Source organism: Saccostrea cucullata, unplaced genomic scaffold (assembly GCF_032062105.1).
Source record: "Saccostrea cucullata isolate Sc308-1 unplaced genomic scaffold, CSIRO_AGI_Scuc_v1 ctg493, whole genome shotgun sequence".
Taxonomy (NCBI): Eukaryota; Metazoa; Mollusca; class Bivalvia; order Ostreida; family Ostreidae; genus Saccostrea; species Saccostrea cuccullata.
In genome coordinates this window covers 133,944-152,853 of record NW_026921470.1, presented here as the reverse complement: position 1 = coordinate 152,853, position 18,910 = coordinate 133,944, and the positions used below count along the sequence as shown (strand labels likewise).

Sequence of the window (18,910 nt, the reverse complement as noted above, 5' to 3'; positions counted from 1 at the left end):
TGAGGAAAAATTTGGCCTATCTATGGTGTCCTACCTAAGTTGTTTTAATACAGTATAAATGTTTTTCTCTGTTCATATTAGTCAGACTTGTCTATAAGTTTGTCTATCAGTTTTTCTATCGGGTATTTTTTTCTCTGTGTATATCAGTAAGTCTTGTCTGTTAGTTTGTCTATCAGTCTGTCCGTCTATCTGGTAGTCCATCTCTGTGTGCCTCAGTCACACTTGTTAGTTTGTCTATCGGCCAGTCTGTATATTAAGCAGTCCGTCTCTCTGTGTATCAGTTAGTCTTATCTGTTAGTTTGTCTGTCTATCACGCAGTCCGTGTCTGTGTTTATCAGTCAGTCTTGTCTTTAGTTTTTCTGTCTATAATTTTGAAATTTTGAGTCGGGGCTAACCATTTATATACTGAAAATTACGGTTCTTTGGTTTTCATTTTAGAGAGGAGGGTGGGGGGGGGTTAATTATGAAAGAATAGTTTGCTATATATGTTTTAAAAACAGAGCGCGACTTTCCTATGAATATGAGATTTAAATAAAAAAATATTATATGAAGTACAAATTATACTGATTTTATTTTGAAGATAACAAGCTCTTATCAAACTCAAGAGTCCATTGAAACCATTTAAAACGGGAGCAGAGCAAACATGAACCTCTGAAAATTAATAACTATTAATTAATTCAGGGGTGTGACCAGGTGTCATGAAGAAGTAATCATCTCCTGTAGACAGGTGTTCCTTGTCATGATCAGACAAAAAGGAAAAAATCAAAACATGTAGACAATTTTGTGTGAAAATATTAAAGGCTAATTTGCCATTTTTTTAATATAAAATACGTCAGTCAGCCAGTCTGATTAAAATCAAAACTTCACTACTTCTTGAAAAAAATTGATCGTCGTGCAACAATCACGAAAGAAAGGAGCCAGTGAAGATTTGATTTTTATTAGAAGGGTCAATCAAAAAAAAAAATTTGCTGACAATATCTTTGTACTGACCATGGAATTGTTGAAATGTTAACTTTAAACAAGACTGTTTATATTTTTGTATCATTGAGTATCATCAACTTCTTTGTCAATAGCTTGTATCGTTTTAAACAGTTTCTTACGTATTTGTAGCACCTTCTTTTAACTAGGGAGACGTAAACTCCTTATGTAATTAATAGTGGTCTATTGTTACATAAAAAAGGGAGGTTGAAGATAGAAAAGTCATCACCTTTATTATGAAATGTAAGATATCCAAATACGAACCAAATGTGAAGGACTCTGTGGTATCTTTTATTTTGAGTTCAAAAGAATACATCAAATCAACGCATAAATGAAAAATGATAAAACGTTGTCGATATATTTAAATGTTGAGTTGAAGGTCACAGCAATAGACTTCTTTTCATGTAAAAAAATCTTGGGGGACTCTGTTTCATATACAAAAAATATGCCAACCTTTAACAGGCACAATTTGTTCCCATGGTAATTCCAACAGATTGCTGGAAGACTTCATTTCCAAATAAAATGTTCAATTATTTCGGGTCCTCGGGATGTCTTATAATATCGGGGTGCTCGTGAATTGACTTTCAGGTGTTCTTACACGGAGCGTTCCAGTTTTGGGCGAAATGACAGTAGCCAATAGTAAAATACATTGAGGTCATCTTTAAATTAATGTTTGGCTGCCCACTTTCGACTCAGGATGAAAAAAATGGATAGGTAGGAAGTTTGGGAATATTATTTCATAGAAAATTTCAACCAACATAAATACGATGATGACGGGATTCGATTTTTCACGGATAAAGGGGGATGTGACTGTTTCCTAATTAAAATTAAAAAAAGTTTTGAGTCGGTCCATTTTTAGTCAGTCGGTCGGGAGAGGGTAAATAAAGGAATTTTCTTCAAGGTCAGGCCATAAATATGTCATAAATTAACACAAACAAACACCTCAACTTGACAATATTTCATATGCTTTTGTAATTTTTAACTGTGAATATCCTCAATGCGAATATTGAAAAATGCATGCGCTACTGGGCTTCCGTACATTATCTTTGCATGCAAATTATCCGGATACATATCCATATTGGTTTGGATATTCATCTCGTTTCCACCGGAAGTACACAAGACAACCGGCCAACTTGGACGTGGCGAAAAACAAATGCATAAGAATGTTTACATCTAGGCATATATGTAAATGAAGTAATCTAATAATCTTAACAAAACAAAAAGAAGAAAGAATACGATATAAAAATAACAAGGCAGCGATTGAAGGTGAGTCTATTTAATGGATATATGGATCGCACTGAAAGGTCATAAACTATTGTCACTTCAGGGTAATGGAATTTTGGTATTAAAGTCATTGAATTAAATAGAGAATGAAAGGTCTTTGATATGACTATTGCTTCCAGAAAATATGAATGATATTGTATGAGTGGAACATAAAAGTCCCATTTTTTTTACAGTAGGAGGGTCATAGTACAGTACCTTTGAAGGCTTTCACTATGAAATAGTTTTGGGTTTTTTTCTTATACACCGAAAACATAATCAGAAATCTGCCTCAAAGTGTTATATGTTATATCCCCACTCCTTTGATATGGTGTCCTTCAGTTTTTCTGTTCATTGAGACCACCTTTACTAACCAGCTAACAATTAATGTTATTTACAGGTTGATTGACAAATTTAACAATGACAGATTTAGGAGAGAGCTCGTCACCTTCCGCCCCTGGGGCTGTAAAACAATTTTTCAGACGAGTAGGAGAGGTATATTACACCATTTCTTATCATGATTTAATTGTATAATTAAAAATGTGGTATAGTATTGGAAAAAATGATATAATATTTCTTGAATATTCCTACTGTGCAGATCAATATTTTTCAATATAACATACAAATGATATATAATACATGTGTAACGGGAGAGGAGAACGTGACATATCAGACCAGATCTGACCCTTGGCCCCTGAACTTCCAGTCAGATGCTCTACTTAATGGAGCTATCAGGCTGGATTCGAAACCCAGTCTGATTCGCTGCAGTTTTCTCCTCTCCTGTTACACATATGTGCATTGAAAATTGTTGTGTAGCAAAAATATTTTTTTAAACCATAATTTTGTGTTACAGACAAAACAGAACCTTCTTGACAAGGCTACACCATACACATCCTTTAGATGGGTCTTCACACTTGTTGTATTTTTAGCATATGGACTTCGAGTTTACTATTTACAGGTATTTATTCTAGAACATCTTATAATTTATTACTTTATCATTATGGTCCCAGTTCTTCAAATTTATAATTTTGAGTAAGGAAGGAGTTAAATTTTGTAGATTTCATGGGATAAAGAAACAAATGAATGGATATACTCCACAAAAATTAAATTTTAAACTATTTAAACGTTTTTCTTTCCATCAAATTTAGTAATCATGACCCAAGATGTTATTCAAACAAGAAAATAATCTTACAATTCTATTTTTTTTTTCAATATTAGCTAATATTTCATTTCATCTTTAAATTACATTTACCAATCCACATTTAACATTGATATAGCATTATTTTTTGTAGATATTTGGATTTTGGCTAACTTTGTATTTCTTTTATTGTAGGGTTGGTATATTGTCACATATGCCCTGGGGATTTATCTGTTAAATCAATTCATAGCATTTTTAACTCCCAAAGTGGACCCAGCCTTTCAGGAACAAGATGATGATGGTATTCCATTATTTCAAATTGTAGTAGTTCTTTATTTTTAAATCTTATTAATTTACCTGTAAATTTTGTAAACTTGAGATGTTAGTGATGAGAATTTTGGTACATGTACATGTTCCAATGATATAAAATATCCATTTATCCACATGCAGACATGGGGAAATCGTAATTGTAATCATTAATCAGCTGTTATCAATAATCAATAAAACTTTTAAACATATATAATGTACTGACTTTCCAAAGCATTCCAGTATTGGCGATGTTGTAAGGAAACTGTAGTGCTTCAGAACCCACCAGTTGTAGTCTTAAATAAGCCTTTTTGAATTTCATTGTATTGAGGAACTGTATGTTCATTACAGAGGATGGACCATCACTTCCTACAAAAGCCAATGAAGAATTCAGACCTTTTATGAGAAGGTTACCTGAATTTAAGTTTTGGTAAGTCAGAATTACAACAACAGATTTTGAGTGAACCATCTGAGTCATTTTCTCCAGAAGTTTGTAAATGATATCAGCTCATTGCAAATGCAAAACATTATTTATTTAGTTAACAAACCTGTAAGGAATGAAACATAGAAAATTTAATCAGAAATATGAAATCAGTGTTTGGAAGCTGCAGTGTACTTTTATAATATAAGGATATATATTTAATAAAATACTTGCATATACATTTTTTGAATAACACACTGTAGTTATATTTAATATGGGTTTCATCCTTTAATAAAGTTGTAAAAAATCTTGCCTTGATTATTTTATGTTGGAACTTTTAAAAATCATCAGAATATTTTGAAAGTCCTAAGATAAATAACGAATGCTGCTTGATTCGTCTTCACAGAAAAGATTGCTAAGATCTTTACATGGTTTATATCTTTATTTAGGTGTTCCGTTTTATTGTAGGTATAGCACAACTAAAGCCATCGTCATTGCGATGATATGCACTTTTTTTGAGGCCCTAAATATTCCTGTGTTCTGGCCAATTTTAGTCATGTACTTCATCATTTTGTTTATGATAACCATGAAACGACAAATAAAGGTAAATCACAACGACACTGGTATAAAATAATATACATTTATTGACTGAGTTCGAGGGCAACATGCGTTTTGTCATACCCAAGAACCAAACTGTCTGGCTGAGGCCATTAGGCCGAAGGCAAACAGTTTGGTTTGAGGGTCCGACAAAGCACATTTTGCCCACAAACTCAGTCAATAAATGTTTTGTTATACCTTTCATTTTATTTTATTTATTTTTTGACAAATATATATTTCGTACTGTCTTCCATGATGTAACATCAGGTCCGTCTGTTAAACATCAACATATGAAAATGAGATTAAGCTCCCTCCATTCTGTGATGTAAGCCGTACATCTCATCGACCGGTCCAACATTGATTTTTTCATGCCCGCTCAGCAAAACTTTAGAAATGTTAGACTTTTTTAGCTCACCTGAGCCAAAGGCTCAAGTGAGCTTTTCTGATCAAAATTTGTCCGTTGTCTGTCGTCGTTGTCGGCGTCGTTGTTGTAAACTTTTCACATTTTCATCTTCTTCTCAACAACTACTGGGCCAATTTCAACCAAGTTTGCTACAAAGTATCCTTGGGTAAAGGGGATCAAAGTTTGTTCAAATGAAGGGCCATGCCCTTTTCCAAGGGGAGATAATTATGAATTAGAGAAAAATTAATGTCATTTTTAAAAAATCTTCTTCTCAAGAACCGATGGGCCAGGAAAGATGAAACTCTTGTGGAATCATCCTCAGGTAGTGTAGATTCAAATTTTTTTCAAATCATGACCCCTGGGGGTAGGATGGGGCCAAAATGGCCAATCAAAGTTTTACAATGGAGTATAAAATAAAAATCTTTAAAAATCTTCTTCTCAAGAACCGCTGGGCCTGGAAAGATGAAACTCATGTGGAATCATCCTCAGGTAGTGTATATTCAAGTTTGTTCAAATCATGACCCCTGGGGGTAGGGTGGGGCCAAAATGGCCGATCAAAGTTTTACATAGGAATATATAGGGAAAATCTTTAAAAATCTTCTTCTCAAGAACCATTTAGACAGAAAAGATAAAACTCATGTGAAATCATCCTTAAGTAGTGTAGATTCAAATTCGTTCAAATCATGATCCCTGGAGCTAGGATAGGGCCATAATGGCCGATCAAAGTTTTACAAAGGAACATATATGAAAAATCTTTAAAAATCTTCTTCTCAAGAACCACTGGGCCAGGAAAGATGAAACTAACGTGGAATCATCCTCAGGTAGTGTAGATTCAAATTTGTTCAAATCATGACCCTCGGGGCCAGGGTGGGGCCAAAATGGCCGACCAAAGTTTTATATAGGAATTAAATAGGGAAACCTTTTAAAATCTTTTTTTCAAGTACTTCAAAGCCATGATTAGTGATATTTATATGGAATCATCCTCAGGTAGTGTAGATTCTAGTTTGTTCAAATCATGACCCCCTGGGGGTTAAAATTCAAGCCCCCCCCCCCCCCCCACCTCAGTAAACTTTCACTTCTGATCTGATATGTGCTTTTTCCTTGACGATGTTCTCAGGTGAGCACTGTGGCCCCTGGGCCTCTTGTTTTGTATAGTATTGTATAAGAACAAATTTTTAAAGGTATAACAATACACCTTGTTCTAAGGGTACTCTCAAAATAATATAGCATGATACAAGATTTAGTTTTGTCTGTGACAATATTCATTGTAAATTGCTTTGGAAAGGAGAAGAAATGTACAATGTATAACTCCATTTAAATATGTTACTGTACACTGCTGTTATAATATTTAAGTTTTTTTATTTCTTTTCAGCATATGATTAAGTACCGTTATATACCATTTTCGCATGGAAAGAAAAGATACCAAGGCAAAGAAGACACTGGAAAAGTGGTATCCTAGTGACTCTCTATCTCTTTGTTCTGTACATAAATTTAGCTTACTGACTTCTGTAATGTTCCTTACACAAATTGTCATATGTCTGTCTGTGTCATAGAATGAATGCATGCTTATGAGAGAGAAAAATAAAGTTGTATTTATTTACACAAATCCACATGTATGTTTTCTACGTTTTTCTTTTCTTTACAAGATACATGTGGCAGGGGAGCCAACTGTGTCCATTCCGCAATCGCAGCAGTAGTTGTGAGGTGTAGTGGTATTTGTAACATTCTGTGGTGTTTGCTGGGTGCTAATGTGTAAAGGGTCTGAAGGACAGCAAGTGTGTAAATGACCATCAGTTATGTGTAGGACCTCTAAAACAATTTAACAATGTCTTGTAATTAGAAGGAGAGACATATAAATCTTTTTAAGTTGTGTTCAATTTCATTTCTGCTCTTCAGGCATGAACATGCTAAGAGTGAAGTTTAATTAAAAAAAAAATATAAAATACAATCTTCATTAACTCTGTTACCTAATAAAAATCATCACTTCCTTGCGATGGATTTGAAGGGGATAAAGAAAGACATTTGTGTGTATTAGTGTGTGAGTGTTAAATATCTCTTGCAAAACACAAGTGATGTAATCTGCATGGGGATCAATGTTAAACGCTGTTAGATATGCTCTATGTGAAGGGATGATCTGCTTTGCAATGCCCTTGTTAGCATATCTCACTAGAGAAGAAAGCTGCCCAGATGTTGAATCACTACCTCTCCAGTAATGTACTAAGGATTCAAAAAACAACTCTACAGTAGTGGTTTCAGGAGAATTTTTCTAAATGGCATTGATTGAGGTGATAGTTGCAAGAAATAATGTTGAAAATAGACCCAAAGTGTAAATTTGACAACTTTTCGTACATGTATGAATTTTTTAACTTCAACAAACAAATTCAAAGAATTGTGGTGCTCCGCCTTCGATGTCTTTGTGGGTCTGTAGCATATTGTGTCAAGTATGAATAGAATAGAATAGAATAGATTTATTCCAGATCAGGGCCCTTGTGGGCATATTACATACATGATTATTAAACAGAGCATATAATAGTTATTAATAAGATGTGATTTGTTCTTAGTACATGTATATACATGTACTTAATAATTTACACATGGTTCATAAGTTGAAATAATTGCTAACATGTGAACTTTAAATACATATTGTAATTAAAAATATATAAAGAAGTACCACCGTGTACCATAATGCAAAAAAGCCAGAGATATACATACACAGAAATGAAAAATATATATATATATATTTTTTTTTATACATACCAACACATACATACATACACGTATATATATACATGTCCACACACATACATACTGAGTAGCTATATTCCACTAAATTGCAAAAGTATGCCCTATCATATGTCATTCAAAAGCTATCATCCATGTCGATCTTTTTATTTAAAATAAGGTCAAATATGTAGGTCAAGGTCATGGGTCATATGTCAAATATGAAAGCCCTATCTCTTCTCAATCAAAAGTTATAAGGGAAAACAATTTAAAAAGTAGGTCAAGATTCAAGGTCACATGGTCAGAAAGCATAGCATGCTCAAAAGATTTTGTCACAGGTAATATATATGTAAATGCACTCTACTCTTTCAAAATTATGACCAAGGTTAAAAGTTTTTGAAAAGTGGGTCACAATGTCAAAAATCATTGTGAATTTAGAAAGGTATTGTCACAGGTTATACCGGTACGACTGTGTAATATTAGAGTCCTATTTTTTCTCATTCAAAAAATATGACCAAGGTGAAACATTTTGTGATAAACGGACAGACAATGAGATTTAATGTCTCCTTGCTTTAATTCGCGAAAGCAGTGTACAATAAAATATTCATGCTAATTTGAAGAAAAATACCGGTATATCGGTGAACAAAAACTTGGCAAAATACAAAAGTTGGGGGTAAAAAAGTCTTTGCCTGAAAAAATCCATCTAAATTCACATGATAACAATACAAGAATGCGACTTAACTTTCAACGACTAGGGGATCGAATTCCGCTCCGATGGTCTCTACATAAAGTTCGTATTTAACGTTAAAATATCCCTTTCAAGGCAGTTTTTAACCCTGGTCTTTTTTTTTTCTTTTACAGCATCGTAATTTGTAATAAATTTAGTTGATTGTAATGTCTGTGTAATGTACACCGTATATTTAATGTTTGTTTTTTATTGTTAAGTTCATACAAGCGCAGATCTATAGGGTATTTTAAGGGGGGATATAATTCGGGATTTCAAAATTATAAACATCTACCATTCAATCAATGAAAGTGAATTTGATTTACCGTAACTTTGTTGGATTCCAAAACTCCATAAAAAACAAATCACAAACAAATATTTATAGCAGGGTCCGGTAATTGTTCATTAATTAAAATATTGTCTCTGAAAGAGAACGCAAGTGGGGTAAATAAAATGTGAATTATTAAAAAGAACTTTTCGTAATATTTAAAGTCTTAACACTTCAAACATTAAAAGCATCAACACATGAATTTTCTTTGCATAATACAAATCATCCCTGACGATTTTTAAGGAGCAGGCCTTTAATTTGACATAGTCCACATCTCCCTCATTAAAAATGGACCCTTTAAACTATTAATTCATATCTTGTACTTGGTCATCTAAACTTATTTGTTAAAAATCATCCTGATTCTGCATACAAGTACCCTGAAGTTGATGTTTCATTTAGATTTTTCATCCACAATATCTTTTAACAGTATGTTTTAATTTCGAGAGTATGTTTAAATTTCGAGGGGCAGTAATTGTGCTCATTCAATAGCCGACCTACTTTTATAATCTTATGACCAGAAGCAAAATATATATTTAAAAAACGACTTCTTCATAAGGAAAGAGAACCCCTCTTCCTGTGGCCTTAAATATAAAGTTTTTTTTCCCCCCAAGAACTTGATATATCCAATTGAACTCAAAAATAAAGACATTGTGATGTCTTCAACATTTGTTTTATATTCGGATGCTTTATTGTCTAAGACTATATAATGAGCAGCTAATAACTAAGCAGTATATAACTGTAAACAAAAGGGGTGACTTCAGCTTTTCTACCAACTTCTTCTTGTAGAAATATTCCAGTAGCACTTGCATACGGTGAAAATGTCTTGCAACTGATTACATATATCAAGAAGATGCTCTAAAAACGGTCAACTTTATAAACCAACAGGTGCTTGTGGACAGGACCCCCCACCCGACATTCAACCCAGGGCTAGTTGGACATTTTTTCACAAATTATATTTATTACACTTCATCATGTGTAAAATAGGGAAAAAATCGTAAAAACCCAAAAATAATTTTTGAGTTTTGAGGATAAAAATGTCCGACTAGCCCCGGGGTTCCCTAAATTTCATTGAGGGGGGTTTCCACAAGCACCTATGTTTTAAACCGGGCCAAGCTATTGACAGATTTATAAGTTGATGTTACAAGTATTTCACCAATTCAGTTTAAACGTAGAAGTGTCAATCCTACTCTCGTTCATGTTATGATTAACTGATTAATGCTATCTTTGTAAATACAACTTATCGATGGAATATACTTACTGAACATGATTAATTCATACCATTAAATCAATTATATATTTCCTTTATACTAATTTTGACTACCTGCTCAAGTAAAGCAGGGGAATGTGACTTACTCCTCATTATACAGTCAAATCTCTGCAGAGATTTCTAAATGTTTGTTCTATTCTGCCCTATTCACAGATTTTTACTGTTTTTATTTTTTAATCCCGAAAGTCATTTAATTTGAGTGCCCCCCCCCCAAATGAGTCCTTTCGAAAAAAAATATCCGTTGATCTCTGCATGCCTGACAAAGTGGCAAAAAGGGCACCCCTCCATCTCTCAGTACCACGGGCATGCATCTATTTATTTCTGTGTTATCCACGTTTTCGTCATGATGTCCTGGATTTAACTACTTTTTTTTTTACGAATGGCACAAACGCTCCTCCATACTATGATACCGCAAAAAAAAAAAAATAAAGCGTTATTGTGACATTGATCGATCAATAGCAGACGCAAAGATTTTTAGATTCAGACAACTGTCAAGGTCTAGATGCATTGATTTTGATTTTATCTAAGATACTTTTTGGGAAGAGTGCATGGTAAGGAATATAATCTAATATTAAATATAATCTAATATCTTCTTCTACAATATTTTATGAGAATATGAATGAACAGCAAGTTTTGTACCCAATATTCACGTGTGATTGCGTAAGCGTACAGACGCACTGCAATGTTCTAAATCCTGGGTTTGTCGCGACAGAAGCGATTGGGTTGAAGAAAAAAGAATTGTTACGAAGTTAGCATTAATATAGGTGTAACTTGTCCGCATGAATACTTCTTTCCTGCCAAATGATTATGATATTGTCGAATTGATTGTTACAGAAGAAGAGCCATGGCCAAAGTGAACGGTACAGTGAATAGTGTTTCCGAGATGGAGGAGAATGATGAAGATAAAGCATTGCTAGGGAAACACAGATACACATTACCTGTACTTAGATACACCAACGTCTTCATCAGTCTCGTTATTATTGACGGAATCCTGTCATGTATTATGTGGTTGACAGGTAAACTTATTTATCATTTATGAATAATTGTGGAACAGGAGAGGAGAAAAATGCAGCAGACCAGACAGGGATTCGAACCTGGGCCTGGTCTGCTGCATTTTCTCCTCTTCCATTACAATAGCATTGCATATTAATATTATGGTCATTTTAGTGCCTTAAAATTAATAAAATTGAAAAACTGATTTCAGTGTAATTTACATGTATATGGCAGTCTTCACAACAATTCTTTTTCAGCACATGCCCTTTTGGCATGTATACCAGTCAATTTTACCCAGCCCATTGAAATTTGTACATGCCCAACTCAAAATTAATTCATATAGCAGAGATATGATTGTACAACAAAAAATAAAGTTTTTATATTAACTATAAGGACAATGTTTCTTTTTAAAAAAATTCTCGATCTTAAGTTTAAATTGTTTCCAGAGTTTTAATTCAACCGTGAACTGCCTGTCTGCCATTTTTGTATGTGTTTTTGTTCACAACTTTTGACTCGCATGCTGGTCGTTTGTTGGCCGGTATAGCTGAACTGAATTTCAGAAATAGGATGATGTTATCATGTCCAGCAGTCCACTGCACGTGGTATCAATAAACATATCGTAATTTAGCAAGAAACATCGAGAAAACAAATCTGTTAAATTAAACACTTTAATGATTACGATTGACAATCATTTGACAGATCTTACTGATAATGTTACGTAAGACGAATGTAAACTGGCAATTCATATTAAGACATTACATAGCAAGTTTACGCGAGTAACTGGGGTACGACAAAAGAAAAAGCAAGTAAACATTGCGAATCGAAAGAAAATTCACACATATGCCCTTCGGACATGTAATTTGAGAATTTTCACATGCCAGCTGGCAAATTTACCAGGTCCCGGGCATGGGGCACCCAGGTTATTTCGAAGACTGATATGGCATTATATTTTTCAATTTTGTAGGTGGTCACACCAAGTACTTTGTGGACAATATAACAGACTTTCATTTCACGGAGTCAGTATTTGACTTGGCCCTTTTAGTTGGCCTGAAGACAGTAATAATTGTGACAGTATTACCAATTCTTGAGAATAAATCTTATGAACAGATACACAGTCCATATGATCGGAGTCTACACACACTGTGTTTTGGTTTAAAGACTGCTTTAAAATTGTTTTTCCTAGTATCTCTCATATTCACCTTGGTAAAGGGAGGAATGATTTTGAACTGTATATTGAATGATGGACATTATGTTACAATGCATGTAACGTACAATGTTTTAGTCATATCATCAGTGTCTTTCAGTGTTTTGGAGTTTATACTTAGTTTATTCAGTGATCGTGCGATGAGACGGTTGAAGATTGTGAGGATTTTACACAGATATAATGATAAAGGTCAGGAAATCGACAAGGAAGGAAAACCCGTCAAAAAGAAAGTGGATATCAAAAGACTGGTGTTACTCGCTAAACCAGTGAGTTCTAGAATTAATATCAGATTTGTTCATCTCTGTATATTAGATACCAGACACTCTGATAAATTAACACTGAGTTGTTCAACAGTCTCAAAAGTATTGTTGAATTATCAGTAAAAGTTGATGTGTAATTTTTCTGTATTTTACCATTTTATGTGACTTTAACAGTAAAAGTCATTTTTAATTTAACTTCTTGTCTGACTTTAACAGGAGTGGGGGATTCTCCTGGGAGGGTCCCTAGGATTGCTGGTCTCCAGTGGGGCTCAAACTGCGGCTCCTCTCTTCTTTGGTGCAGTGGTAGATGCAGCTCAAAAAAGCATGGGTATGTTGATTTTATGTTATAGATGATTTCAAAAGTTAAAGAGAACATTGATGATCATTATAATTCTGTGATGAATTATAAGTGGTATATATTGGGAGTGTTCAAAAAAGTAACATGAAGAAAATAGCATTAATTTTATGATACCTGTGGTAATTCTCTTGTTTTGTAAATGATTACAAAAGTTTATCACAACTTTGTCTATGGTGAAGGAATATGTGTACTTTTTGACAGATATGTAATTTATATTGTAGATGAGCTTACAAACACGGTGGTGGTCCTGGTGTTGATTTACGTTCTTTACGCGATATTTGCGGTGATTCGGGCCTGGCTTTTCACTCTGGCAGGACAGAGGTTGGTGGCTAGACTGAGGAAACATTTGTTTGATCATATCATCCAGCAAGACGTGGCCTTCTTTGATACCAACAGGTATATGTGTATGTACATGTATATAGGGACACAGTCTGTCTGTCTGTATGAAGTCATATTTCACAAAAAAGACAAGAACTCCCAATTTACAACAATACAGTAAAACTCTGTTATAACCAAGTCATTGGGACCTATGAAATAACTTTGCCATATGGGTAATTTGTTATATCTGTATAAGGAATTTCTTAAATTTATATAGCTGGGGATCCAAGATAACTTAGCTATAACCTTGAATTCACAATAATGTGTTTGTTGTAAACAAGTTTTACTGTACAGTTTTTAAAAGTGCAAAAATAAACTTTATGTATTTACGTGTATATTGTACTTCTTTAACTAACAGTCAGTTCATGTTTTATGTTAACAGGACGGGTGAGCTCTGTAACAGACTGGCATCAGATACACAGGTTGTACAGAACGCAGCCACTGTAAGTACATAACAATACTCAAATACTGGGACTGTTTTAAAAATATTTACAATAGTATCAATAATTTCGTGAAACATATTGAGGAGTGGACTAAAATGAAAAAAGTTGTACCATTGTCATTGAATGTGAATGTATGTATGCTGGTATGGTACACTTACAGATGTTTGTGATTGACAGGTGAATGTGTCAATGCTGGTACGGTATACACTACAGATGGTGGGATCTCTCATCTTGATGTTTTATCTGAATGCGGCTCTCACCGGTGTACTGCTGGCTGTGGTTCCTGTTGTTTCTATTGTAGCCGTGCAATATGGTGAGTTCTGGTCATAAATGAGGATTATTTTTGCCCCGCGTTATTTTCGCCCTTTTGAACTTGTGAACAATTTTACCCTGATTAAAATTTGCCCAGTCTTAGTTCTGTTTAAGAAATTATGAGATGTAATCTGAATTCGCCCCGTTTTAAATTCGCCCAATCAAGGAGAGGGCGAAAGGGTAAAAAATAAAACAGGGGAGAAAATTTACCTGTATACAGTATATATGCCCGTAACCTGCTACGTGGCAGAGCATGCTAATTTGATGTCTTTGTTAATTGTAATTGTCAGTATTTGAGACATGTTACATTTCCACTTTAAGGGAAGTTTGTGAAGAACATGAGACAGAAGTTTCAGGATCGTTTGGCTGATGCCGGTACTCTGGCTGAGGAGAACATATCCAGCATCAGAACGGTCCGATCCTTCGCCGGGGAATCCAAGGCGTACAGTCTATACAGTGAGGAGGTGGAGAAGAGTTATAAAGTGGGGAAGAAGCTGGCTGTAGCTTATGGTAACTAGAACCATCAATAATCTACCTAGAACCATCAATAATCTGCTGCTATGTTTCTATCAGTCTAGGTGATAGGTAGCTTATGGTAACTAGAACCATCAATTTGTAACAAAATTCTAGTCAAGTTACTATTTGTTATTGGTAAAGAAGTCATCTTTCATACAGTTTGTAACATGTACTATATAGATAAAAACAGGGTCACTCAATGGAAACCACATGAAAAATAAGTAAATACATAAATACTTGTAAATATACAATGTAATTGCTTTTTTAAAAAAATCACTGCAATTAGTCGTTTAACTGTTCATGACTGTATTTGTGCATTTCAGGTGCCTTTGAGGGTATAGTAGGTATTCTAGCCTATGGTGCGATAGCTATGGTTCTGTGGTATGGTGGAAAACTGGTGTATGACAACACACACGGAGAACATACAGGCCTGACACCAGGTGTACTTACCTGTAAGTCTGTTAGTACTTGTTAATCTGTTAGTCATAAGTGTACCTGTAAATCTGTACCTAAAGTTAGGCCTGACTGCAGGTGTACTTATATTATTACTCTACTTCTATAAATTTACTTTTTAAGGTCTATAGGAAATCCAGATTTTAAGACTTGTGTAGGATCCTCTTTGAAGAGATATGATTGAAAATGATTTGCACCATTTAACTTTTGCAGCTTTTCTGTTGTATACTTTACAAGTTGCCATGGCGTTTGCCTTGATGTCAGCTCTCTATGGGGATTTTATGCAGGTATGACATTATTGTATGGGAAATTTCATTGACAATTAGCATCTACACCTAAATAAAGAGAAATTGTTTATTATTTTTGACTTGGTGATTATTACAGGCAGTAGGGGCCTCCATACGGATCTTTGACTTGCTGGACCGAGTGCCTGATGTACCCACAGAGAACGGAGAAGTCCTGTATCACATGAACGGACGTATGTACCTACATAGTGTAAAACCGTAACCATAACTTCTTCTGTCTCAAAGGATAATTGAGAGCCACTCTTTCTTGTTATTTCAGGTGTTGAATTCCAAAATGTTTATTTCACCTATCCTTCAAGACCGGAAACTAAAGTTTTAAAGGTAATAAAGCTACAATATTAAGATTGACTTTTGGATTTATGTTTTATTGAGAGCTGTCAGTATGATGTTTTGTTTTTCAGGGCATTACATTCAGTGTGGAGCCTGGTGAGATGGTGGCACTAGTGGGACCCAGTGGAGGGGGGAAATCTACCATAGTAAACCTTATAGAGAGATTCTATGACCCTGACTCTGGCAGAATACTGTTAGGTGAGTTTTACCTCTGTTTGAATGCAGATACATGGTTAAACATTTTGCCTATTGGAAATGTATCTGATTAACAGAGAGACTGAGAAATGTAAGTCGTAGACATCTATTTCTATATCTACGCAAACATGATGGGCAAAAATTTTCATATATTGACTGTGCAGATCCTTTTACTAAATTCCGGTATGAATGTTGATTAGGTGATGTGGACCTGAAGACATTAGATCCTCAATGGTTCCGTAAGAAAGTTTCCATGGTCAGTCAAGAACCGACTCTCTTTGCTTCCTCCATCAAGGAAAACATTGCTTACGGATGTACGGCAACAGATCAAGAGGTTATTTCTTACAATTAAAGTTTTATTTGTGAAATTCATATTAAAATGTAAGTGTTAAAGTTAAAATCCAGTAATCTATTTGATGATTTAAGTTTTAAAACAAAACTTGATTGAATGTTGTGCATGCATCCAGGTGTGTGCTTATATAATGGTGTAAATTTGTAGCTAGGAGTTCTCCTTGCAGTGTTTCCGTTAACGCATATTTCTGCGTATTTTACGCATAAAAATTACCTTTTACCCCCAAAAACGTCACCTAGAGGGTCATCATGACGCAGAAAAAAATATGAAAACAAGTTTTAAAATCCAATTCAATATTGATGTTTTCATAGAAAAAGATATTTTATATGTTTAATTTACATTCTGGACAACTTTCTAGGAATTAATCATTGCTTTTAGTTTAATTTCAAAGTGGCAGTAATTGAAATCGGCATTTCCAGGTCAACAATCTATTAAATATTCTTTTGTACGACCTATCTATTTCTTAACAAAACCGGAAGTGCAGATAAAAAAATGGCGCTTCAGCATGTTCAGTCTTACATCGGCATATTTATATCAGCTTGGCTTTGTCAAAAAGGCTAATTATGGTAATTAAAAGGTGAGGAAAGTTCAAATCTTTAATAAACAGTCTTGTAAAGCAATCAACCACTTTCAATTGTTATCTTTTGATTGAGGTATTCACAAAACCCTAACTGTGTAATCGGTAAAATGTAACTGTGTACCGGTAAAATAACAGAAGTATACATGTATCAATTATATTTTACTTTCATTTTTTTTTAATTTTTAAACATCAAATATATGTTCCTAGAAGGCAGAGCTAATGTTAGAACCCAAATCAAAACAGAATATATTTTGACCCTCAAAAAATCTTTTTGACCCCCAAAAGTTTATATCAAAGGGTCATAATGACCCTTGGTTTTAAAAATTAGCAGAAACACTGCCTTGATTTAGTTTCTTGTTATTGCAGATAGAGACTGTAGCTAAGCAGGCCAATGCACATGAGTTTATCTCGACGTTTGAGGACGGGTACAATACTTTGGTGGGGGAGAGAGGAGTACGGCTGTCAGGGGGACAGAAACAGAGGATTGCCATCGCAAGGGCTCTCATTATGGACCCTGTTCTCCTCTTACTAGACGAGGTGAGATAAAATCATGTAACAAAACTTGGTTTGATTGCTTGAAATAGAATTGCATGTCAACTGTAGAAATCTCATCTCTAGACAGTGGCCTTAAGGACAGAAAATGATGAAATATCCCAAATATTTCAGAACTGAAATATTTTGAACTTCTGAAAAAAACTTTGTAATAGAATATTTCAGAGCAAGAGACAGGTGAATTAAATGTGAACTATATATTGTATTGTAGGCTACGAGTGCCCTGGATGCTGAGAGTGAACACTTGGTTCAGGAGGCAGTAGACCGAGCCATGAAAGGCAGAACGGTCATCGTCATAGCTCACCGCCTGTCCACTGTCAGGAACGCATCCAAGGTATGTTATTGATTGTCCTATTGAACATGCATTTCATCAGCAGTACTCTCTGAATGCTTGCTAAAAAAACTTTTATTACAGGTTGTGGTGATAGACAAAGGAGAAATATCAGAAATGGGGACTCATGACGAACTTCTGGCTAAGAATGGAGTGTATAAGAGACTGGTGTTACGTCAGTTAACCGCCGGATCTTTTAACCAGGCTTTACATGGGGAAGAGGAAGCTGACTCTAGTTGATTTATCACTCAAGTTAATTATTCAATCTGGATGTCAATATTTCATTAAAATTTATGTTTTTGTATTCACAAGAGAATTTTGCAGTAGCTGACATACTGTGAAATCACAAAGAACTTTATTCGGTAATAACCAATATTTGCCCCCAAATCAAACTTTGATGGAGATATATCTAATTAAGTTCTTAAACAGGGGAGTATATACTGACTTCAAAGCACTGAATATTTTCATAAGTAATGACGCCATATGTACGTAATGACGTCACAAACATGACTTAAATTTCAGTTTTTAGCTCACTTGAGCCGAAGGCTCAAGTGAGTTTTTCTGATCACATTTTGTCCGTCGTCCGTCCGTCTGTCTGTCCGTCTGTCTGTCTGTCTGTCTGTCTGTCTGTCCGTCTGTAAACTTTTCACATTTTCGACTTCTTCTCAAGAACCACTGGGCCAATTTTGACCAAACTTGGTACAAAGCATCCTTGGGTGAAGGGGGATTTAAATTGTTAAAATGAAGGGACATATCCCCTCGCAAGGGGAGATAATCAAGAAAAGACAAAAATAGGGTTGGGTCATTAAAAAATCTTCTTCTCAAGAACCACTGGGCCAGAAAAGCTGAAACTTATGTGGAAGCATCCTGGGGTAGTGTAGATTGTAAATTGTTCAAATCATGACCCCCAGGGGAAGGGTGGTGCCACAATGGGGAATCAAAGTTTTATATAGAAATATATAGGAAAAATCTTTGAAAATCTTCTTCTCAAGAACCACTGGGCCAGAAAAGCTGAAACTTATGTGGAAGCATCCTGGAATAGTGTAGATTCTAAATTGTTCACATCATGACCCCCGGGGGAAGGGCGGGGCCACAATGGGGAATCAAAGTTTAACATGGAAATATATAGGAAAAATCTTTGAAATTCTTCTTCTCAAGAACCACTGGGCCAGAAAAGCTGAAACTTATGTGGAAGCATCCTGGTA

At 34.8% G+C, this 18,910-nt stretch overlaps 2 protein-coding genes across 2 annotated transcripts; both read left to right on the top strand.

Annotated features, from left to right (window-relative positions):
- Nucleotides 1–2,080: 2,080 nt before the first annotated feature.
- On the top strand, nt 2,081–7,044 carry LOC134260052 (protein RER1-like). The gene is made up of 8 exons (XM_062742636.1): nt 2,081–2,244; nt 2,639–2,733; nt 3,092–3,196; nt 3,572–3,677; nt 4,034–4,112; nt 4,572–4,707; nt 6,476–6,553; nt 6,750–7,044. Exons 2-8 carry the CDS (start codon nt 2,659–2,661, stop codon nt 6,798–6,800), a joined length of 630 nt encoding a protein of 209 aa, XP_062598620.1. The 5' UTR covers nt 2,081–2,244; nt 2,639–2,658; the 3' UTR covers nt 6,801–7,044.
- A 3,577-nt stretch (nt 7,045–10,621) lies between these two features.
- LOC134260056 (uncharacterized) lies at nt 10,622–18,226 on the top strand. Its single transcript, XM_062742641.1, has 17 exons — nt 10,622–10,694; nt 10,978–11,159; nt 12,101–12,606; nt 12,817–12,928; nt 13,180–13,354; nt 13,719–13,779; nt 13,957–14,092; nt 14,413–14,601; nt 14,931–15,059; nt 15,274–15,347; nt 15,445–15,538; nt 15,625–15,686; nt 15,767–15,893; nt 16,091–16,224; nt 17,189–17,359; nt 17,586–17,708; nt 17,790–18,226. The coding sequence occupies exons 2-17, from the start codon at nt 10,988–10,990 to the stop codon at nt 17,943–17,945; spliced, it is 2,421 nt and encodes an 806-aa protein (XP_062598625.1). The 5' UTR covers nt 10,622–10,694; nt 10,978–10,987; the 3' UTR covers nt 17,946–18,226.
- The last annotated feature ends 684 nt before the right edge of the window (nt 18,227–18,910 follow it).